The sequence below is a fragment of the Hypomesus nipponensis genome, chromosome 8 (genome assembly GCF_054491055.1).
Source record: "Hypomesus nipponensis isolate SF chromosome 8, ASM5449105v1, whole genome shotgun sequence".
Taxonomy (NCBI): domain Eukaryota; kingdom Metazoa; phylum Chordata; class Actinopteri; order Osmeriformes; family Osmeridae; genus Hypomesus; species Hypomesus nipponensis.
The window spans coordinates 9,475,260-9,498,925 of NC_140368.1; the positions used below are offsets into that span (position 1 = coordinate 9,475,260).

Sequence of the window (23,666 nt, forward strand, 5' to 3'; positions counted from 1 at the left end):
GCCCAGTGAGTTAACAGTGGACACCTGCTTTCTTCTGGTTTTCTGACACAGCAACCCTGCAGGTTGTTACAAGTATGTCAAATTTAAATTTTAAGTGGAGATTGTTATGATCCCGGATAGCTCAGTGGTTAAGGATGTGGGCTACTGTATGAGGGGTCTTGTGTTCAAATCTGGCTGAAGGATCTTCTTACAGCTACATTTTTGCTCTTGGGATTATAAATAAAACTTAACTTATGAATAAAACTGAAAAAAGCAAAATGTATTTTTAGACTCTTGGTTGAGCCTTTCCTGGTGGGACAGTTGGGTACCTGGAAGGACAGTTGGGAGAGGGGATCTGGACAGTTGGGGAGTGTGCTGCAGTTACAGGGATCTGGGCACACAGATGTGTTTGGCACTACGCTCTGTGCTGGATTTGAACCAAGGTCATTGTGATTTAGGCCCTTGGTCTCAACCCACTACACCACAGAGTCCCTTTTCTATATACTTGGAAAATAACATATTACTTAACTGATATCAGTTAAATGAATTATTATTGAGCGAGATTTGAGCCAGGGGTACCGTGTTTCTCAGTAGACTCGGTACACATGCTTACCCACAGAGGGTTCCTGCCAAGTTACTTTCTACAAGACAGTGTAATTGCCCTTATGACCCTACTAAATGCGTAAGGACAATGTACATTTTGTTTCTGCTAATGCCAAGTTATAAAACAGAATACTCCTTCTAATGATACTTACAAAACAAGTGAAAGTTTGCTAAAGGATTTCTAAGAACTCGTTCCCAAAATAGTGACCAAAAGTAGACTTTTCTTGAATTGACTTATTTATTTCTGCAACACGGTTAAATATTAAACAGAAAAGTACAGCTTACCGTCTATTAGGGTTGGGAATCTTTTGGTACCTCAAACCTTTAATAAAATTACGATTCAATATATGCTTACCTAAAATAAAAAGTGATTTTCTAAATTTGTGAAATGATGTGAATCGCTAGAAGATTGAATCACGATTCTTGTTTGAATCTATTTTTTCCCCACCCGTAGTATTTGGGGACAGAAGTATCAGAATACTGTACACACACAGAGATGTCATCTTCACAAACAAAATAAATAATCAGCTTCTGGAAAAGCTTACAGCCCTACAACCGAGGCAGTAACATCAGCAAATAGATCGTAAATGAAGACCAAGTAGAAAGCAGATGAACCTAAAAAGGTATAATGGATTACAGTTGAGCCATATAACAGAAGTCTACTCCAATCTCTGGTACAAAGGTTGGTGACGATGTTTAGTTCTTCTGCAGTATGGAGTACATTCCATAAACTCGATTTCAGGGTCTTGTGTGGGATAATATCCTTGTTGAATACATTTGATCATTCCAGACTGATAATGTATAGTGAGTTCTTTATCACACAAATGTATTCAACTTAAATCTTTACTTTAATATGACTAAACCTTAACCTAGCACACACTGACCAATATAAAAAAATTGGGAAAAGGGGAGAAAGGAAATATCTAGGCTGAAACGAACACAACCGCAATACTCACTTTTTGAACAAAGCAGTTCTGCGCAATAATAACACTAATTTTGTTTAAATTGAGCTATGACCCCTTGATCTGCAATCCTTATGGTCTACCCACTGAGCTTTACCCTTCTGCCATCATACACAGACAACACAACCAGACCGGGGGTCCAATCAATGATCACATGTTCAGCTGGATGGAACTCATCACAGCTTTCATTTCAGGGGCAAGGATGTTTCGTTAAATCAATCACACAATGTTCTCAATTATATATCCACCAGTTGACAGGGACAGACCTGTGACCCAAGTGGGGTAACGGACCCAGAAAACTGGTCCTCGTCCAGCTAACCCTTAAACAAGCACACACACACACTCATGCTCACCTGCACTCCAGACAGCTCCTGGAGCACAACAGCACACAGAAATCAATATGATTAGAAATGTCAAGCTGCTATTGCTTGTGAGAGTAATGACATACAATGTGAGTACAGCAGACAGGCGACACGTAGATCTCAGTATTGAAATGCGCTGTCCCGAAAGAGGGCGTCTTCACCAAAAGTCCTCATCCTGTGCCAACGTGCCGAGTGTGCGTCTACGAGGTCCACCGCCACCAGGCCACTTTCATCCGGTCCCAGACGGCGTCCATGGAGTCGAAGGCGGGCCGGACGTCCAGGATGGAGAACTCGTAGGTGTCCTTGTTGATCTCGCCGTCGTAGTAGTCGATAACGTAACGCACCTCCTTCCCACAGCGATCCACGATCCAGTCGTGGCGGTCGAAAGGTAACTCATATCTACGACCACGTGGGGAGGGGGGGGGGGAACGCACAATCAAAAGGTGCTTGGGAGATCTTAAAAACATTCAGTTCCAACATTACGTTACCTGTACTGTCAATAAAAGTATTTTTACTCTGAGTATTAACGAGTGAAAACACTTTGCTGAAAAAGGGACATACTTTGATCTTCCTTTTTCTACAGTCCCTGACCATGTGACACCATCTACTGACAACACATGAAATGGTTGACAGTGTTTGTGGAGGTGCTGGAGCTCAGGCCTCACCCCATCCAGTGACGCATACGAGCCCTTGGGGAGAACTCCTTGGCTTTGCCTCCGAATCTCTTCAGGGAGGGGCCACAAGGACATTCCCTGCAAGGAATGAGACACAGGTTAGGGAGTGAATCATATGATTAATGAATCATTCATAATATGGGAAATACAATTTGATAAATGATGGTATGGACTTAGTCAGAGTTATCCAGCTCCTCTATATCTGAATAGATGAAAGCAGTAGACAGACTTATTTCCCCGCTCTGCCTCTACGTGCATAGGGAGGGGTGGTGGGGTTCAGCCACTGTCCAGAGGAGTGGAGTCTTACTGGGCATGAAGGGCCTCCCACTTGAGGATCTCCTGCCAGGCCTGCTCATTGTTCTGGTTGTGGATCTTGATGATGTTTGACATGTCCTGAGGACCTAGGTCATCCTCTCTCCAGCGCCACCTGCGGGAGAAATAGGCAATGAAATTCCAGACTCGAATACTGTTAAATGATTACACCTACAGGAGGAACAGGAGGATTCAAAACGGTTCTGTCATGAGGCCGTTACTGTAAACCAGGCCAACTCATCTGCTTTTACCATCTTGATCGAGATGGTAGAATCTGGTTGTCGAAATCTGAAAGTTACAATTCTGAGCAGTTTTCCTACTGTCACTACGACCCAGACTCACCCCTTGCGCAGCATGGCGTTCCAGAACATCTGTTCGGAGGGGTAGACCCAGTTCTTCTCCGACCCGGCGCGGGGTATCTTCGACTCCTGCCTGGCCTGGGGCAGGGCGAAGGGCTGGTCTGGGGCTGGTATCTGGTTAGGTGGGGGCATCTGCCATACACAAACCACAGCAGACATAAGAACTAAGTACTTTATTTGGATTTCTGCAACCTTAAGTGGATTTTAACTTTCAAAGAAAATGATATACGTGGTTACATGGTTTATGTGTGCTGGTTAAGATTACTCTTTCACTTCTAGAAGCACTACTTTCCAGCATGTCCAGATGAGGGCCAACAACAAAAGACACACTGCCCCACATGTGTTGTGTGACCTACCATGTTGGTGGGGTCGATGTCACTCTGGGCGCCGGCCGCGGCCCTCATAGGACACTCCACAAACTCGTAGGCCCTGTCCTGGTGAGGCGGGACTGCTGGAGCTGCTGGCTGCTTCTCCTCTGCTGCCTGGTGCATGGGGCACTCTGCAGGGGGCGCCACTGAGGGAAGAGGAACAACCTGGTCAGTCTGAGCTCAGTTGTGTTCAATGAGACAGAGTGAAGAGGTACAAGGGGAAAGGAAGAAGGACATAAATAGGCGAAGACCACACCGTTTTTTCTTTTTTGCAGAACATAGTTCCGTGTGAACAGACAAACCATTCAGCTCAATATTGTTTTGAGCTGTCTCTCACCTTTGACGGTCTCCTGGTGCATGGGGCAGCCCTGGGGAGGGGAGACCCCCATGCTGAAAGGAGGGGGCACCATCACAGCCTCCGCCTGGACGGTGGGTGTTGGACTAGACATAGTGGCTCCCATCCTGACCTACCAGCCTTGTCCAAGCTAAACACCAGTGACAGAAAGACATTTAGCCAAGCCAGTTGGACTACTGCTATTACAAATTACGAGGTCATACCTAGCCAAATAGATTGTTAATAGAATCTGTATTATGTAGCTAAGCCGTCTCACCATTTGTATACATTAGTAGGGTTTATTATTATAAACGCTACCTGGATAGCCACATTGTCATTGTATGGGAAAAATTTGTTAGCTATTTTGCTACATCGGAGTCTACCCAAGTTTGGCAATTTATACATCATTATCAAGTTTGTAATTTACGGACAGCAAACACAGCTCACAATTGTCACAGAAACTGTAGAGCTATCCTCTCAAGTTAAATTTCAATGTCTAAGACAATGAATACTGGTAGGCCGACTAGTAGTTAACGAGCTTATAACTTTATTGGCTGAAACTAAGCCATTTACACACTTTGCTGATTCGTAGCTAGTTAGCTGACTGGACACCCGTGCTGCCTTAATTAAGGTTGCGAGCGACAACCAATAAAATACATTCAAATATAAATACACCGTCCGCCCATAAGCTAGAAAGATACCATACTATTAGCTACAAGCCTATAGTTACTTAATTCAAAATTGTGTAACCATACATCCACCTTCAAGCGTTAGCTTGAAGACGATCGAGCTAGCTGGCATTAACCAGCATTTAATTCAATAGGGTTATCTAATACAGGAAAATACAAACTATCATATAATGTACTAGATGTACGTTGCTCCTATTACAGCAAAACAAGATGTATACCAAAAAATAACACCAAATAAACTGACCTTAACTTAGAAATCACCAGTGCTTCACTGCTTCCCCAATGTCAACGTGCAGGACACTTCCCACAGTGCACTTCGCAGGGGTTAGTTACGTATTGACGTTTAGTACGTCACTTATGACGGAGACGTTTTCGTCAGAGAATGTCTAGTTTTACACACAGCATAACGCCCTTTTTTCCTTTACTTTAATGCAGAAGCAAATTGGGAAATAAACTTTAAAGCTCATTCTGAAGGTCTTTAAAAAAAATAGTTAATGTTATGCTTCTCATGCTTCTATGAACAAAAAGAGCCATCGCGGCCAGTTAGCTTCCCTCCAAACAGACCTCCCCCTACAGTGGTCAAAGGAGGGTGTCTGATGCTAAGGTTATGTCTCTCCTTAAGATGCTCTAATGTCATTTTACATTGGTTTATTGTTTGATTCAAATCAGGTTTCCATGTGAATAATAAAAAACAGTTTACCAACTAGTCTTTCATATATCTTCAAATGTTATTGCAATTATTGCAAATAAAAACTCGTCTGGAACCTGGTCACTTTTGGCCCATGTTGTGCATCGAAGTGAAAAGCTTTTGCTGAATGACCAGAGAATGTCTAATAATAATGGGCGCGTTTCCCAAATTCGTTAAGAAGCTCTTATCGCTAAGAGCGTTCTATAACGTTTTTAAAATGCTCCTAAGAAGCTCTTTGCGTTAAAAGCTTCTTAACGAATCTGAGAAACGCGGCCAATATCCTTCAACAAGCTCTGGAATTACATAAGACTGAGCAGAGGCGTGGTATCAAACTGTGCAGTCAAAATGTGCCTACGTGCTTAGGATGCATTGACTGTAAACCCGGAACTACCGGCCAACGACACAACGTGGGGGAGCGCAAGGATACTGCACTAGAGTATAAAGAGTGCCGGAGAGGTGAGATAACATTTTTATGAACCTCCATTATCTTTTTGAAGATTACACTTGTACATAATATAAATTATCGTATGTGGTTACAGTTTGAGCTACTGGCATTCCGCGCTGTAATGTAAACTAGACAGTTGAATTAGGGCAAACGACTGGACACTGGATGGTGCTAGCCTAGTCAAGCAGGGTTGGCTAGCTATCATTAGTCGTTAACCTACGTTTCCAAATACTGATTTCCCCTTATTTATCTGTAAAAAGCTCTCACCTGTCTCTTTGCATGTTTGATTGCGGTGTATTGACGATATGTTAAATATCTGTGTACGTATGGGACAATTAGCTTTATAGTTCCGTCACTGTCCTCTGCTATCTAGCTATCTGGGGTGGCGTGGTGTTCTAATCCCACGTAGGTAGACAAGTCTGCGACCGGAAGAGACATCTGACCTTGACAGCTAACTGCTAATTTAGCAACTGTAGCTAGTAGTAACTAATTGCCTATATTGTGCATTCTCCACACACATTTGTTCAGTGTGAGGAAAAGTGAAGACTTCGTATTGTATCATGCAGTAGAGTTCCAGAACTTTCTATTTGTGGCTTTTTCACTTGATGTGTGATTTGTTGCTGGCATTGGTGAACCAAGAATAATGTACAGCCCTCAACAATAGAATTTATTATAATTTCCCTCCCTTCGTTATCTTAGTCTATTCACAACTAATAATTATTAGAAGAAAATGAGTATTTCCTGGTTGTGTGTGGCAGTGGTTAGCTGGGGATGTGAGTGGCGGCAAAACATAATTCTCAGTTTCCTCTTCCTGGTAGCCCTGTGTGTGTGAGAGAGAGATATGTGTGAGACATATGGGAGAGATTTGTGTGCTATGTTTGAAGTGGGATATTTGCCTGGATTTGAGGTCATCACCACTGAAAGGTCATGTTGATTTGGATGGTGTCTAGCTAGTGTGTCATAAGTGTCGTTTATCTGTGTGTTGTGACATCTCAAGGTCTATTTTGAGCTGGAGGAATGATAAGAAAGCTTGTGTGTACATTTAGGATTTAATTTCTGGTGTTGGAAGGAGAGAACTGTGTGCTAGAAAGATCACCTCAGTGACATGTGGGTAGGTTGAGTGACCTTGCCCAAGTGTGTTGGCGGTCTGGTTTCCTTGTCTGTTGAATGTCAAATTTCCTTTTTGAAAGAGTGTTACAAAAGTGTTACAAAAGATACAAACTGGTTGTGACTTGCACTAAAACTGGTTTGTTGAGTAAATCCCACAGGCCCTGAGGTAGTCTGAATGGCTGCTCTGTCTAAACGCAGAGTCACAGTTAAAATTATTATTTTATATATATATATATATATATATACACATACATATACACACACACACAATTATTTGCAATCTGTTCTGTGGTTCTCAATCTTCCCTTGACTTTCTTTTTCCAAGCCAGAGCTATGGCGGCAAGAATTAATCAAGCGAGGTCCGCACTGACCAAAATGGTGAGTTTTCATATAAGTGTATGACGTATGATACATCTGTAGATGCGAGTGTGGGTTACAGTTTGGCCTTCACTACATACTCTCTCTCTCTCTCTCTCTCTCTCTGTGTTCTATCTCTCTCTCCCAGTTCAACAGCGAGCGTTACAGTAGGTTCACCCTGCAGTCCGAGGAGGAGGGAGGGCCCCACGTCGAGGTCAAGCTGTCCAGCGACGGGATCGAAAATGACCACGTCCCCGATTCGATGGACGAATCGCACGGCTCGCCCTCGTACAGGGCGCCGCCCCGGGACAAGTACCGCAACGTGTGCTACCTGGCCCTCGGAACCCTGCTGATCTTCGTCATCGGTAACCATCGTGACTGCCATCCCTCAACTGGAATGTTCTATTTATTTCTCTGCGTATTGACCAATCCCTGTGTTTGTTTCCGTTTCAGGTTACCTGATTGGCTATGTGAGCAATCGCTCCCCAGAGAAGAAACTGGTGAGCTGTGAGCCTAAACTGGGAGTGGAGACTGAAGAGACTGAAGGTGGCAAGGAGAAAGTTGTGGAGAAGTCTCTAGATTGGAGTGACATCACCAACTTGCTGGGGCAGAAACTCAACCCAGAGGCCTTTGACAAGAGACTAAGGTACGCACACGCGCATGCCATTAGAATTCTCTTTTGTATTTTATTTTTTTAATTCCTCATTGGACAACCAAGTCTCCTTCATCCACAGTGAGTTTGCGAGGGACGATCATGAAGCAGGAAGTGATGGAGACCGTGTTCTTGGAAACCAAGTCTTTGAGGGATTTAAGAGTCTGCAGATGAACCCCTGGACTGACATCCACTACGTACAGCTGCAGACTCAGAACAGGTACACACACACACACACACACACACACACACACACTACTTTGCTCTTTCTTTCTCAGTGTTATATTACTTGTCTTCCCTTCTCCTGACATCTGCTCTTCTACAGCATGCAGCCAAACCGTGTTCTGATTGGCTCTGAGGAGGTGGGCCAGCCTACTGGTTACCTGGCCTACAGTGCTCGTGGAACTGTCAAGGTGAGTCACTAGTCTGTGTGGGCCATCCTACTGGAAACATAAACACAAAAATATTTTCTGAAACAACATATTTGATGTGCAGGGCCAGGTGGTGTATGCAAACTATGGGCGCAGAGAGGACCTGCAGGAGCTGCAGAAGCAGAACGTGGAGCTGAAGAACAAAGTGGTGTTGCTCCGCGCTGGGCGTCTCAGCTTTGCAGAGCAGGTGTGTGTATGTGTGTGTGAAACCGGCTCAGCGGTTGCGACAGAAAAAGAGGGGGAATTCGCAAGAGCACTACCTGCTGTGGTCATTTATTCATCGGTTAAAGCAATAATAATATATGTATAACATAACCAATGATGAGGTAGGAAGTCAGTAGGTCAGTGGTATACATGTGAGTGTGAGTGAGTCATGATGGTGAGCAGTGTTGAAGGGTGTATTAACAGAAGTCAAAGGTTTGCCACAAGGTTTGCTTCCGACGTCCTCTCAAAGGGGCCCAGGTGTATCCACTTAACGGCTGAGGAGGAGGAGGCCGTCACAGTGTGTGTGCACGCGCCCGCACCCTCCCTCCCATATACACGCCCCAGTGGCTATATCCTGTATCTGTGTAGCGATGACATGGCAGGTTTCCTGGGCCTTGCTGAGCTGTCTGGTCCTGTGTCAGGTGGCCAGTGTTGCTGAGCTAGGAGCCTCTGCTGTTCTGATATACCCAGACCCACAGGACTACAACTACCAAGACACCACTGAGCTGTACGGACACGTGAGTACAGCACACACACACACACACACACACATGCATCACACCAGCATGCGCCAATGTAGTTACAGCACTATCGACTGAAGGAATTTGACCTTGCCCCACTTACTGTCCCCTTCTGAGTGCTGAACTCAGTGTTGTGTGTGTGTGTGTGTGTTCTCACCTGTGTTCTCTCCTGTGTTCTCTGCAGGTCCACCTGGGTTCCGGTGACCCCTACACCCCTGGGTTCCCCTCCTTTAACCACACTCAGTTCCCCCCTACGCGCTCCTCCGGCCTGCCCTCCATACCTGCACAGACCATCACTGCCCAGACAGCAGCCAAGATCCTAAAGTAAGGATAGACACACACAACATGCACTACGTAGAATCACACGCACACTCCCAAAGACACACTGACATGAAAACCAATAATATCCTAACGCACACACATTTACATTTAATCATTTAGCAGACGCTCTTATCCAGAGCGACTTAAAGTAAGTACAGGGACATTCCCCCCGAGGCAAGTAGGGTGAAGTGCCTTGCCCAAGGACACAACGTCATTTGGCACAGTGCGGAATCGAACTGGCAACCTTCAGATTACTAGCCCGATTCCCTAACCGCTCAGCCACCTGACTCTGGTTCTGCAACACACTGCTTTATGCATGAGTGTGCATTTGCTAATAGCCTCTCTTTCTCTGTTCTGTCCTCTGTTTCTTTCTCCTGTCTCTAGGAGGATAGGAGGGGTACAGGCTCCCAACTATTTTATGGGCAGTCTCCCAAGCGTGACCTACACACTGGGCGGGGCCAGCGACGGCGAGAACGCCACGGTGGAGGTGAACAACGTGCTGGTCACCAAAGAGCTGCACAACGTGTTCGGGATCATCAAGGGTTTCACTGACCCAGGTGTGTGTGTGTGTGTGTGTGTGTGTGTGTGTGTGTGTGTGTGTGTGAGCACTGGCCTTCACCGCAGATACATGGGGATCTGTACGACATTCAGTTTTCATGTGTGTGTATTTCAGATCAGTATGTGGTGTTGGGGGCACAGAGGGATTCCTGGGGTCCTGGTTATGCCAAGGCCACCGTGGGAACCACACTGCTGATGGAGCTGGCCAGGGCTGTGTTTGAGATGGTGGAACACGGTAACACCCTCTCTCTCTCTCTCTCTCACACACACACACACACACACTGTCTGCTCCCAAGCATATCGACACAGTTCACATGCACCCAGAGCCCCTGATGTCTGCGTGTCCCTGCAGAAGGCTTCAGGCCCCGGAGGAGCCTGCTGTTTGCCAGCTGGAGCGGAGGAGACTACGGCAGTGTTGGCGCCACCGAGTGGTTGGAGGTAGGAACTACATCCTGCAGCCTCTTTTGGTGGGGGTGGGGGTGGGCTCAATTTTCGCGGCCAGTCTTTCAGGAGAGTGTGTGATTGTTTCTCTGTTCGTATCCCAGGGCTACTTGTCTTCTCTCAACAAAAAGGCTTTCACTTACGTCAGCTTGGATGGAGCTGTCACCGGTGGGTGCAACGCAATAACGCATGCACACGTTGAAATACAGTACTGAAGCTTTGAGTTCACGTTTGTCTGTATGTGTGATCCACAGGCACTGGGGCCTTCAGGGCTTCTGCCAGCCCCCTGCTCCACACTCTGCTGGAGAGCACCATGAAGAGGGTACACAGCTGTTCTGGATGGGGAGGTTATAGGAGGAAGATCATGTTGGATGATGTGTGTGATTATTTATTTTTTGGTTTGCCATTGTCTGTCTAGGTAAAGAATCCCATTGGTTCAGTGAAGAGTCTGTACGAAGATGTTGCTGGGAACAGCTTCCAGACCAAAGTGTGAGTACTCGTGTGGGCTCTCCCCCCCGGAGCATGTTGTGGCTGTGTAGGCTGACTGTTGTATGTGTGTCCCCAGCCTGACGCCAATGCAGCTGGGAGATTGTGCCTATCCTTTCTTGGCCTTCTCTGGAATCCCCTCCCTGTCCTTCAGCTTCTTCTCTGAGAGGGTAAGTTCACACACAACCCACTGTAGTGACGTGAGATCACAACAACTGTCTGTGTGATCTCTGAATTCTAACCTTGAAACCTTTCTCGTGTGTGTGTGTACAAGGCTAAAGATTACCCTTACTCCAACACATTCCTGGACAACAAAGAGAACCTGGATCGTGCTACCAACCATCGCCTCAGCACCTTGGCAGTAGGGGCGGGGCAACTCGCAGGCCAGCTGGCTCTCCGATTGGTGCACGACCACATCCTGCGTCTAGACGTGGCCAGCTACAAGACCACCTTGAGCAAATCGGTGCAGTCTCTCCGGCGGCAGCTGTTTAACGCCAAACAGGTGACGTCCGCATCCGGGGACAGCCAGGGGAAGAGGGGCATTCTGGGAAGCGGTTGATGTTGGTTAAAAGGTCTCGAACCGTGTTGAGGTTGGGAGGTCGTGTAACGGTTCTGATTGGTTCCCCCCCCCCAGGGCCTGTCTGGTGATTGGCTGGCGATGGCGTACGGCTCCTACTCCAGAGCCGTGAGCAGGCTGGAGGCAGACGTCCTGAACACTGACTTCGACAACGCGGAGGCCTGCCGCCTCCTCAACGAGAGGATCTTGACTGTAAGACAGAGCGCCTGCCTGCCTGCCTGCCTGCCTGCCTGTCTGTCTGTCTGTCTGTCTGTCTGTCTGCCTGCCTGCCTGCTGTGAGCAGGCTCAGCATTAGCAGTGACAGGATTGGACCATAATGAAAAATACCAGAACAGTGACAGGATTGGACCATAATATCTCTCCCATATGCCTTCTTTTCGTATGCCCTCACTCATACATTGTCTCCTATCCTCTCTCCGACCTCCACAGGTGGAGCAAGGCCTGCTCTCTCCATACGTGTCGCCTGTCCAGGTTCCGTTCCGCCACGTGGTGTTTGGCCGCGGGCCGCACACCCTGGGCTCCCTGGGGGCGCTCAGCGACCCGAAGGAGCTCCACACCCAGCTGGCCCTCGCCACCTGGACGCTGCAGGGCTGCGCCGACGGCCTGGTCGGAGACGTCTGGGAGCTGGACAACGAGATCTGAGTGCGCGTGTGTGTGGATGGTTGTCTCTGAGAGAAGCGTGGGTGTAAGAAAACCGTGTGTGTGTGTGTGTGTGTGTGTGTGTGTGTGTGTGTGTGTGTGTGTGTGTGTGTGTGTGTGTGTGTGTGTGTGTGTGTGTGTGTGTGTGTGTGTGTGTGTGTGTGTGTGTGTGTGTGTGTGTGTGTGTGTGTGTGTGTGTGTGTGTGTGTGTGTGTGTGTGTGTGTGTGTGTGTGTGTGTGTGTGTGCGTGCGCGTGAAGAGTTCTGTCTAAGATAACCATGTTTGTCATCTGGGGAGAAGCCTCAATCGAGCACAAGCTATCAGAAGCCTACCACCGCCAAGAGGTGAGGAGCAGAAAAGAGAGCGTTGTGGCTTCAGCGGGCTCTGCCCCCCTCTCTGGCTCCCTGTAAGACCTGGCAGGAGATGAGGTACCTCATCTCCTTCTAGCATTTTACCCCAATCCCCAACCAACCAAAAGCCTTGGCCGTTACCATAGAGATGACCTCGAAGCCATCTTGCACTGAAAACGTTTTTTTATTTATGTTTTGTATTTATTTATCAGTGGCAGTGTTCACTATAAATGTGATTTTTGTTTTTTGACTCAAGTTATCGGGAGCAGTGTCTTCCATAATTATGACAGTTATACTGTTTGATCCAACAGCAGCATCTGCTACAGAAATACTCTCCTTTTATGCTACTACTACCAGAGGCTGCTATGGATATGTGATTGACAACTGTATTGGTCAACTGGAGCATGCTGTAAAATGCATGCTCATAAATTATCAACCTTAAAGTTACATTAAAGACTTAGGAATTGAAGTAATAATCTCATGATTAAATAATGGTAGTAGGTTGATAAACAACAAGATTTTGGACAAGTTAACAGCACATGCTACAAAATTGACAAACTCTTCAAACCCTGCAAATAATTCGATTTGTTTAGGTTCAATTGAATTCTGAGAGCCATTTCTGTTGCACTTTTGGAGCAGTTTATATTTCTGATCTTAAGAATTATCGGGAGCAGTGTCTTCCATAATCAAAGTCATTATCGGGAGCAGTGTCTTCCATAATCAAAATCATTATCGGGAGCAGTGTCTTCCATAATTAAAATCATTATCGGGAGCAGTGTCTTCCATAATTAAAATCATTATCGGGGGCAGTGTCTTCCATAATGTCAAGCGTTGAAGGTAGTTTTTGCCTACCAGTGTGTGTGTGTGTGTATCGGGAGCAGTGCCTCTCATATTTCACTGAAGGGTGGAGTAAGTTATCGGGAACAGTGTTTCCCAGAGTTATTTTGTGTGTAAGTGTACAATCTTTTTCTGCTGTCTGTTGAAATCTGTTCACTAGAAATCTAGTTGTGTTCAGAAATTGTTTTTGGGTTACTATTTTGTCACATGCTTCTTTCTCTCATGATCGCTTTCATTTCTTATTTACAACCTCGAAGTCAGGAAGCTTAGGTTAATTCATAACCCACCTTGTGTTTGTAACTTGGACTCTATAGACAGAGAAACTACTCTTTGTTTAACTGTAGACTACTGTGTTAACTGCTGAACATTCCCCAGAGCTACTTTTGCTATAGGCCCACACGGGTATCGTTTTACTGCATGTTATTGTGTTCACCCTTGGTACAGTAATGACTCATCTGTAGGCTAGGGAAGCGCTCCTTAGTTAGTTTTTATCCCCCAAAAACTCTGGTTACTGGTTGCTGTTGCTACAATTGTTGCATGAGTCAATACTTCAACTGATGTATGAGTTCATAATCAATTTAGTTGATTAGTTTGTTGATCGATTAAATGTGTTCAATATCACGCATTTAGCTGTCACGTATTTAGTAGGCTAATGTTTGCTTAAAATTATCCATGTCTTTCTGGAATAAACTCACTTTTGGCTCAGCGCACTGGGTTGTATGTGTGATTACTGCACTTGGTAGTTGGAGGGCGCAATTTTGCAGTCAGAACGCCGAAGCATAACTGGTATGGAAATTGCACATCGTAGATTAATTGGGGACCACTGAAATGAAAATAATTCATCAGCGCAAGGACAATAAATTCAATTTTGTAGCATATTGTTAATGTTGAGAAATGTGTAGTTTATTGTATAGTAGTTATCATGGTTTGTTAATTTGTGTTATATTTTGACCAACACCGTACTTGATATTACTATTGATAGACATGAATGCTAACTTGGCCATTTTGATTCGGTTTAAAATGTTTAATGGTAAAAGAAGTGGTGGTATACTATGGATGCAAACCTTGTGGATGCAGATACTCATTTGCGTGCACTTTAAGAAAAGACTACGCACAGAGTGACGCCACAAACCCAGCACGCTCAGGGAATCGCCCCGGAATTACCCCGGACAGGGAGAATAACAGACTGAACTGAATTAATTCACATGTTCCTGAGAATTCATATTAGCAGCAACAAAACGCAAGATTTGGACTAGGAATAAAAAGATGAGCAGAGGTCTCTATGAGCGTCCAAGCCTTTGACCGGATTGCTGTGCTGTTCTTCCGTCAGTCGTGATTCACGGGAACCTTATTACTGTGCGACTAACGATGTTAACGGTGGTGTAATTTAGAGATGGTATATGCGACAAATGAGGTATTCCCGTAGACAATTTAAAATACTATACGTAAAATATGTTTTAACGAGACGAGAAGCAGGGTGCGCGGTTTGTTTTGCTGCACAACCAGGTGGGCTAATCTGATTTGGTCCAAGTGACAGATTGTGTGTATGTGCGTGTCCTTTAGTATGGCGATTTCTGCTAAGACATGTTCTCTCTTTGTACCCCCCCCCCCTCCTTTATTTTTCTATCCCCGCCTCATTTTACCCCAACCCCCCTTCAGTCTCCTATATATCCGGCTGTCATGGCGTCTAGGAGGTGACCTCCAGTAACCCTGCTCCCTCTTGACCACATCTCTAATCCCTGGCTGGTCCAGCAACATCCTGGTAAGTCGTCAGTAGAACGTCTCCCATAGACAACATGGCCTGAAGCCATCACACAGACCCCAGGCCCGAGTGAGGGGAGATGCCAGGTCGGGGTGCTACTGAGAGGTGTACTGGACTGAGAGCAGTATTCAGGAAGTCATGAGGTAGGGACAGCCAGGATGCTGATGAATAGAGGCTATATTTAGGCGCCTGCATTCAGGCTGCCCTCAATAAAGATACAGAGAGGAAAGAACACTGTCTCCCCACGACACAGACACACACATGCATCTCAGCCTCCATAAAAATGGATCTCAGCTCCCAGCCCCCCCCCCCCTCCGCCCTCCCATCATGTTGCGTTTGGGAGCAACTAATTGCATTGTTGTCATGGTTACCTGGCAGACGAGCTGTCTTTTTCTGTCCATCTGTCTTTCTGTAACTCTCAGAATGTCGTTATTGTCTCTCCATCTCTCTCCCTCCCTCCCTCTCTGGAGGATGTTGAATTATTTAACAGTGGATGAAGGAGTAGGAAGCTCTGAATCAGAGTAGAAAGAGCGAGGGATGGGGATGGAGAGAATAAGGGAGGTGTGGAGGTGTCCTGTGTTTTACAGAAGGGTGAGTCAGCAAAGAGGGGGGGAGAGGGGGAGACAGCGAGGTTAAAGATAGCTTGGCCGATAGAAAGGTACGGTGCCAGAGTGTGTGGTGTCTGATGTCTTGTGCTGAGGGTGGGTGTGTGTGTGTACGTATGTGTGCGTGCGTGCGCATGTCTGTGTGTGCGTGTGTGCGTATCAATTGAGCAGAGAAGGTCGGGAGGCAGAGAGAAGATTATCAAACTAGACAAGGAGCAGAGGAACACAGAGAGAGCAGACGCCTCCGCTAGAGACTGGAGGACGAGGCTGAAGAGCAGATATGGGAGAGGGCTGTGAGTACCAGCGCCTTCCCTATGCCAGAGATGAGGAGGACGAGGAGAAAGAGACAGAGAGAACAGAGGGAGGGGCAGGCAAGATGGTAAACACCTGGCTGTTGTGTCTGTGCTTTGTCGACCGTATACAGAGGGAGGGAGGGGATACAGGGACACTATTGTCTGATCGTTTTGTGTGTGTGTGTGTGTGTGTAAATTCTCGGGTGTGTGCGTGTACGTACATGCGTGTGTTGTGTGTGTGTGTGCAGATGCAGATGCAGGCCGAGGAGGGGACAGAGTGGCTGGTGGAGCTGCTGGCAGACGTGCAGCTGCAGCAGTACTTCCTGCGTCTCCGCGATGAGCTCAACGTCACTCGGCTCTCCCACTTTGACTACGTTAAGAATGAAGACCTGGAGAAGATCGGCATGGGGCGCCCAGGTGTGTGCCCGGGTCTGCGCGCGTGTGTCCTTAGTTCATCCGTTTATTCATCTCTTGATCTCTCAAATATTTGTTGGTGTGTGTGTGTGTGTATGTGTGTGTGTTTTAGGCCAGAGGAGGCTGTGGGAGGCAGTCAAAAGGAGGAGAGCTCTCTATAAACGCAAGTCCTGGATGAGCAAGGTACAGCACTACTTTCTGTGTAGACAGACACACATACACACACACACACACACACACATACCTCCGCCCACCCGGCCTATGTGTGTGTGTCTGAGGTGGAATCACTCTCAGCTGTAGTCTCTATGTCTGGGCCAACAGGTGTTTCCAGGGAAACGACCCGATGCTGACCTCCAGCAGTCCCTCCCCCATGGGGCCTCATCCTCCCTCGCCCTGCCCACTGACGCATCGCCGCCCGGGGCAGCACTGACCTGTCTGATCAGGGAGGCGGAGCTTCAGATGTTTGAGAGACTGGGAGACGGGACATTTGGAGTGGTGAAGAGAGGAGAGTGGACCGGACCCAACGGACGAGTGGTGAGAGAGAGAGGGAGGGAGGGAAGGAGGGGGACAGAGGGAGCGAATGGAGTGGGGGGCAGACCAGAGGCCCATCTCTACAATGTGTGTATTGTCTTCCTCCCTGGTTACTCTGCAATTGAGTTAGCATTATCTGTTAGCCTACTGTCCTCTCAGACTCGCACACATCCATTCATTTATTCTCTCTCTCTCTCTCTCTCTCTCCCTTTCCCTCTCTCTCTCTCTCTCTCTCTCTCTCTCTCTCTCTCTCTCTCTCTCTCTCTCTCTCTCTCTCTCTCTCTCTCTCTCTCTCTCTCTCCCTTCCAATCTCTCCTCTCCCCTCTTCCTCTTTTTTTCTCCCTTTTCAATCTATCTATCCCCTCCCCCACTTTCTCCCCTCTTCCTTCCTCTCCCTCCCCCTTCAATCTTTCCCTCCCTCTTTCAACTTCTTCCCCCCCCCCCTTGATCCCCCCTCCCCCCTTCTAGTTGTCAGTGGCAGTGAAGTGTTTGAAGGGTGGCATGCTGGACTCTGAGGGGCTGGATGACTTCATCCGGGAGGTGAACGCCATGCACTCTCTCAGCCACCAGAACCTCATCCGTTTGTACGGGGTGGTCCTCACCCAGCCCATGAAGATGGTGAGACTCGCTGAGGTCACACGCACGTACACACATGCACACACACACAGCAACACACATACAGCATGTGACATCACAATTGTTACCTACAGTTTCATACAACGACATTGTGTGTGTGCACATGTGCGTGTGTGTATGTGTGTGTGTGTTCCAGGTGACAGAGCTGGCTCCTCTGGGGTCTCTGTTGGACCGTCTCAGGAAACGCCAAGGACACATCCTGATCTCCTCTCTGTGTGGCTACGCTGTGCAGGTACACCAGCACCGAATCATCCTGCCAGTAATAATCCTATTAGAAATCTCTAATAGTGTGTATGTGTGTGTGTGTGTAGGTGGCTTGTGGGATGTCCTACTTGGAACAGAAGCGTTTCCTGCACAGAGACCTGGCTGCCAGGAACGTCCTGCTGTCGACCAATGACACAGTGAAGATCGGAGACTTTGGCCTGATGAGGGCGCTGCCCTCACACACAGATACATATGTGATGGAGGAGAGCCACAAGGTCCCCTTCGCCTGGTCAGTGTGTGTGTGTGTGTCTGTGTTATAATGCCTGTGCGTGTGTGTGTGTGTGTGTTATAATGCCTGTGTGTGTGTGTGTGTGTGTTCTAATGCCTGTGTGTGGGGTGCAGCGGTAGCTCTGTGGATAAGTGCACCATGTAGGCTGAGGCCTTACCACAGTGGCCTGGTGTTTGAGTCTAGCCTGGGCCCTTTGCAGCGTCGCTCTCTCTCTCTTTCTCTCTCTCTCTGTCTCTCTCTCTCTCTGTCTGTCTCTCTCTGTCTCTCTCTCTCTCTCTCTCTCTCTCTCTCGCCCTTTCCTGTCACACTTCACTTGCAAACCGTTCACTCACCACCCCCCCTCCCCTTCGTAGGTGTGCACCGGAGTCGTTGAAGACGCGGACCTTCTCCCATGCCTCAGACACCTGGATGTTTGGAGTGACCCTGTGGGAGATGTTCACCCACGGCCAGGAGCCCTGGCTGGGCCTCAACGGCACCCAGGTACCCCCCCCCGCACACACATTACTACCTATAAACACACACACACACATTAGGTTTACATGATCTCATCTGTGAAATTGTGTGTGTGTGTAGATCCTCCACAAGGTGGATGTGGAGGCGGAGAGGCTGAGGAAACCAGATGACTGTCCCCTGGATGTGTACAACGTCATGCTGCAGTGCTGGAGCCCCAAACCAGAGGACAGACCCACCTTCACCGCCCTGAGAGACTTCCTCCTGGAGGTGGGAGGGGAGAGGGGCAGCTTGGGGTCCTACTGGTGGAGACCTGGATGGAAACTGTAGACCATGTTCTGTGTTCCTCTGGTTCATTATGTGGCAACGTGTAGCTTCTGTGGTCTAATGGTGGATGTCACTGCTCATAGAACATGCCCACGGAAATGCGAGCGCTGCAGGATTTCGACGAGCCGGGTAAACTCCAGATCAACGTGAACGACGTCCTCACCATCATCGAGGGGAGGTCAGTGTGTGTGTGTGTGCGCGTGTGTGTGTTTGCATGTTTGTCCGTTTGTGTATGTGCGCGCGTGTACACGTATACACACCCTTCCTTGCCGTTCCTCTGCCTCAGAGCGGAGCACTACTGGTGGAGGGGTCAGGACAGTCGCACTCTGCTGGTTGGTCAGTTCCCTCGTCATGTGGTGACCTCCGTGGCCGGCCTGTCAGCCCGTGACATCAGCAGGCCGCTCAAACACTCCTTCATACACACCGGCCACGGAGACACCGACCCCCACCGGAGCTGGGGGCACGCCGACCGCATAGACAGGTAACACACACACCACACACCACACACCACACAACCCTGACTGGATGACCCACTCACCGTCCACCTACAGTTGCTGCGTCTCACCACTAGAGGGCGGCAGTGTATTATCGCTGGCTGTGTTTCAGCCTAGAACATTCTGTGTGTGCTTCTGACAGAGGTACTGTATGTGTGGGTCAGTGTTTGACTGTACACCTCCCCCCCCACACAGCCTGTACCTGGGAAACCCCATGGACCCTCCTGATATCCTGGGAATGGGGCCCTGCACAGTCAGGCCCACTAAACTCCCCAACCGTGCCAAGAGTGAGTTTTCTGCCCCATACAGACACATACACGCACACACTTCTGCTCTCCAAAACACAGATATACTTGCAGGGTCTTGTTGTGTAAAACTCTCTCTCCCTCTGCCCCCCCCCCCCCCCCCAGAGCAGCCCCCCCCTCGTCCTCCACAGCCTGCTATGCTGCTGAAGAGTGAGTCTCCTACGCTAACTTCCCTTTAATACAGCTGCTGATCCATTTAGAAGGATCTGGAATATTTTGTGTGTGTGTGTGTGTGTAGAGCCCTTCTATGACTCAGTGCTGGACGATGATGATGAAGACTCCGGAGCCTCGTCAGGGCTAAAGAGGCTGGGCGTGTCCCTGGGCCTGAAGCTCCGCCCCTGGGAGGGGCCAGGCGTGAGGTCAGCCCGTAGCGAGGTCTCGCTCATCGACTTCACCGACGACAGCTTCAGCTCGGCCACGCCCTCGCCGCTCACGGAGACACACCCACTAGACCAAGACACCCTTCATGTGAGGAAGGTGGGGTGGAGCTCTGTGGTTAGAGCAATTGGCCACAGATCAAGAGGTTACTGGTTCAAATCCCCTGCTTCACTGTAGAATGCTTTGTTTTCAGGCGTCTGCTAAATGAATCTTTAAAAAGAATGTATTATTGTATCCAAAGGTATTACGGAAACATTAGCAGTATTATCTCTCTTTAGGACACTCCCTCCATCCTGGACTGGCCCCTGCCACTTCCTGCCTATGACGAGGTTGCGCAGGAAGACCAAGACCAATCAGAGGACCATGAGGTGCGCTCCATCAACACGGGATTGGCTGGGGATACGCTGGCTCTGCCCAGCGCCACAGGAGAGGGGAGATACGAGTCTCAGTCAGCTGATCTGTTCCAGGAGCTACAGAGAGAGGTGGGACGTGCACATACACACACGCACACACACTCTTTTACGATCACTCATCACTAATCTGGAGGCAGGGTAGGTGTTTTAACTCTCTTCTCTGGCTGGCCCGCAGGTGATGGTGAAGCTGCAGGTTCCAATGGCGACCGGGCGCTCCCTCCCCTCCTCCCCCCTCCCCCTGGCCCCTGCCGCCCCCCACAGGCAGATCTACCTGCCCCCGACCTCCTACTCCTCCTCCTATGACGACAGACCCGTCCTCCCACCCCGCACCCCCGTGCCCCCCATGCGCCCCTCCAAGATCACGCCGCAGGCCTGGCCGAACCCGCGCACCAGCTCCATCTCCCTGGGCGACCGGGAGAACACGCCCCCTCAGATCCCGCCCCGGGACCACGCCCTCTCCCAGCCCGCTTCCCGCTCCTCCTCCCCTCTCCCCCTGGTGCCCCCCTTCTCTGTCTCCCCCCAGTCCTCCTCGCCTCTCTCCATCCCTCCTCCCCCCTCTCCGTCTCCCCCCGTCAGAGGGCTAGCCTCTGCTGTGTCGGCCCCCTCAGCTCCCTCCTCTCCTCCGCCTCCTCCCCCTCCTCCTCTCCACCGCCCTCCTCCCTGTCCTCCAGGCTCACGGTGGCCCCTCCCCCCAGCTCCTCATTGGACCCCTTCTCGGAAGGCCGGGGCCTGTCAATGTTGGTTGACGGCTCGCAGAGTTCAGTCCCCTCCCCTCTACCGGATCGCCCGGCCTACCTGGAGAGGTACGGAGCAAACATGGCTGCCGTCAAGCCCATGATGCACCAGCAGCCAGGCAGCGCCAAGCCCAACTCCTCCTACAACAACAACAACGGAAGGACTACAGCGCCTAGCATGCAACACAGCATCACAGAGGTGAGAGAGGCGCTAGTTCCAATGTGGTGTCGAAATGAATAAACAGGTGTCGTGGGACGGCATTAGTTATTCACATGTGTGTATAATTGCATTTGTGTGCGCGTGGATGCTTGCGTGTGTGTGCGTGTGTACCTGCATGTGTGTGTGTGTGTGTGTGTGTGTGTGTGTCCAGGTGCAGGAAGCGGTACATGGTGTTACAGTGGAGGAGTGTGAAACTGCCCTTCAGAGCCACAATGGAAATATCCCCCAGGCCGTGCGTCATCTAAAGGTACACACACACATCCACACACACACCTATGCATGAGTTGTAAAAGCACTACACCTCACACGCTCCAGTCATGACTAGTTAGTCGCGAGCACGTCTCTGTTGTAGGTTCAGCAGCTGTTTCGTCTGGGCCTGCGTTCACGGCTGGAGTGTCAGGATGTTCTAGAAGGTTGCCAGTGGAACCTGGAACAGGCCAGCACCCTTGTACTGGAGTCATACAGCCGGAACAGGTACACACCAACATAAACACAAACACACACGTCTGTCTTTGGGCTGCCCTAACTATCTTTAATATCTCTTTTTCCTTCTCTGGTCTCACCTCCAACACTCTCTCTCTCTCCCTCTCTCTCTCCCTCCATCTCTCTGTCTTCATCTCTCTGTCCCCTACCGCTCTTTCTCAGGCAATGAAGACAGAGGACCAGAGCTGCATCCTTCCCTGCATCATCCAGGCTTCCCGTGGACCCCAGGACTTGCCCCCCCCCCCCCCCCCCTGTGTGGTGGTCACACACGCATGCTCTGCCTTACTTCCTGCAGCCAACTACTGAAACATTCATAGGTTACCCTGAACACCCTGGACTTGAAACATTGATATTTATTATTTGGATATTTAAGGATTATTTATGTGGCCGCAAGTAGTTTCACCTCAGAGGGTGATTAGTAGAGGAGCCTGCGCTTTGTGTGTGTTTGTGTGTGTGTGTGTGTGTGTGCATGTGAAAGAAAGAGAGACAATGAGCAGTGTAAATACCCATGCCTTTCACTGTTTTGAATTGCTAAGATCAGGGATTAATGAGAAGACGTACTGTTTTACACAGAGGTAATTGTGTAAAAGTATTTAGCCATTGGTGATACATAGTGATACAGACATTCACAAAGTATTTCACTGCAAAAACACTACTGTACTGTATATGGGGTAGACAATGGTGTAGTAAGGGTGAAGGTCTTCACAATAATGACGGATTTCATCTTCAGGTATGTTATCATTATTATATCAAATCTTCTTAGATGCTGCATGTTATTTAGAATGTTTTGAGTTGGCGTATAGCCACTATTGGATTGTATAGAACAGTTTGGGATGGATGCTGTTTTGGAATCAAATGTCAAAAGACTACACTATTGAAGAAAAGGAAATGGAGTCTCTGAATGCATTATACCTTCTCCATACTTAAAACCAGGCCCTGAACATGGAAAATAATAACAGAATACACATGAATGTCAAGGCAAGGACCTATAATGATAAATGAGCTTCTTTGTCCCATGATGCACCTGTGCTCCACACTTCATAATGGTAGTGTATACATATGAGTAGGTGGGGAAAGAAATCAGCAGAGTATGATTTAAAAATCGAACCGGTGTTGAAAGTGGGTGATCATTCATATATACATGCTGAAGCAATCATAGACTTTATCTTTCCTCATGGAAGGTCAAGCTATCATAGGGTGGTGAGTGTATGTGTGTGTTTGTTATACAGTGTGTCTGATGGCAGAATAGCATCTCATAGAATGAGATGCTATTAAATAAATGTTTTTATAATAAATTGAGTTTTGAATCATTCTCACAATCGTTAAATATACGTTGGTGAATAAAGGCACACACACACACACACACAAGCTAAGGATACAGATCCCTGAGCAGCAGAGTTCAGCCTGTATACTCAGTCTTGCCTTTCTTACTGCTGGAGTAAGCACTGTTCCCTGTCTCGCACACACACACACACACACAGCCACCCTGCCAGTGTAGGAGTTCCCTGTCACTGTAAGGTATTACAGTAGTCTCGCTCCTTGACTCAACCCCCACGGTGAAAGTGAGAAAATCATGTTTGGATCATATAACTCATGCAATCATTTCTATTACAAAGACAAGAGAGATCAATGGCGCCAGACTGCACACCATGTGTGTGTGTGTGTTAGATGTGCACAGTGCACCAGCTTTGATTTTACAGAGTGCCTAGAGAATTTATCTATCCAGTAATTCCCTTCCTGGTCAACTCAATATCAGACTCATTCAGATAAATAGCGATGATGGATTGCTCAGGGATCACCTGCATTCTTACAGAGAACATTGATCAGCGGAAGAAGTGTAGCTTTTACAATTGATTCCTAAATTGAATG

General features: G+C 48.2%; 3 protein-coding genes across 6 annotated transcripts; 2 read left to right on the forward strand and 1 right to left on the reverse strand.

The window, feature by feature from the left end:
- Positions 1-1,957: 1,957 nt before the first annotated feature.
- On the reverse strand, positions 1,958-6,181 carry LOC146275048 (holocytochrome c-type synthase-like). 3 transcript variants are annotated; one of them, XM_084702947.1, is made up of 7 exons: positions 6,043-6,181; positions 3,957-4,104; positions 3,608-3,765; positions 3,235-3,383; positions 2,888-3,007; positions 2,572-2,658; positions 1,958-2,305 (listed from the first exon to the last, which is right to left on the reverse strand). In XM_084702947.1, the coding sequence occupies exons 2-7, from the start codon at positions 4,078-4,080 to the stop codon at positions 2,107-2,109; spliced, it is 837 nt and encodes a 278-aa protein (XP_084559073.1). In that variant the 5' UTR covers positions 4,081-4,104; positions 6,043-6,181; the 3' UTR covers positions 1,958-2,106. The 3 variants fall into 3 exon arrangements, with proteins under 3 accessions (XP_084559073.1, XP_084559072.1, XP_084559074.1); XM_084702946.1 differs by lacking the exon at positions 6,043-6,181 and adding an exon at positions 4,887-4,997; XM_084702948.1 differs by lacking the exon at positions 6,043-6,181 and adding an exon at positions 4,893-4,917.
- tfr1b (transferrin receptor 1b) lies at positions 5,674-13,969 on the forward strand. 2 transcript variants are annotated; one of them, XM_084702944.1, is made up of 19 exons: positions 5,674-5,786; positions 7,211-7,263; positions 7,391-7,607; positions 7,696-7,888; positions 7,977-8,114; positions 8,220-8,307; positions 8,390-8,512; positions 8,952-9,047; positions 9,235-9,374; positions 9,756-9,928; positions 10,045-10,164; positions 10,282-10,367; positions 10,475-10,538; positions 10,625-10,692; positions 10,789-10,859; positions 10,936-11,026; positions 11,131-11,358; positions 11,491-11,625; positions 11,863-13,969. In XM_084702944.1, exons 2-19 carry the CDS (start codon positions 7,219-7,221, stop codon positions 12,073-12,075), a joined length of 2,289 nt encoding a protein of 762 aa, XP_084559070.1. In that variant the 5' UTR covers positions 5,674-5,786; positions 7,211-7,218; the 3' UTR covers positions 12,076-13,969. The 2 variants fall into 2 exon arrangements, with proteins under 2 accessions (XP_084559070.1, XP_084559071.1); XM_084702945.1 differs by having other exon boundaries at positions 5,705-5,786; positions 7,215-7,263; positions 11,863-12,205.
- A 450-nt stretch (positions 13,970-14,419) lies between these two features.
- Positions 14,420-23,092, forward strand: tnk2a (tyrosine kinase, non-receptor, 2a). Its single transcript, XM_084703814.1, is given in 22 exon segments — positions 14,420-14,765; positions 14,919-15,021; positions 15,798-16,005; positions 16,168-16,336; positions 16,446-16,516; positions 16,655-16,867; positions 17,333-17,482; positions 17,637-17,732; positions 17,812-17,993; positions 18,347-18,473; positions 18,567-18,713; positions 18,854-18,948; positions 19,057-19,251; positions 19,460-19,551; positions 19,675-19,719; positions 19,808-20,046; positions 20,226-20,429; positions 20,536-20,914; positions 20,917-21,293; positions 21,466-21,561; positions 21,667-21,788; positions 21,960-23,092. Coding segments are annotated over 20 exon segments (3,105 nt in total). The 5' UTR covers positions 14,420-14,765; positions 14,919-15,021; positions 15,798-15,906; the 3' UTR covers positions 21,967-23,092.
- Positions 23,093-23,666: the final 574 nt, after the last annotated feature.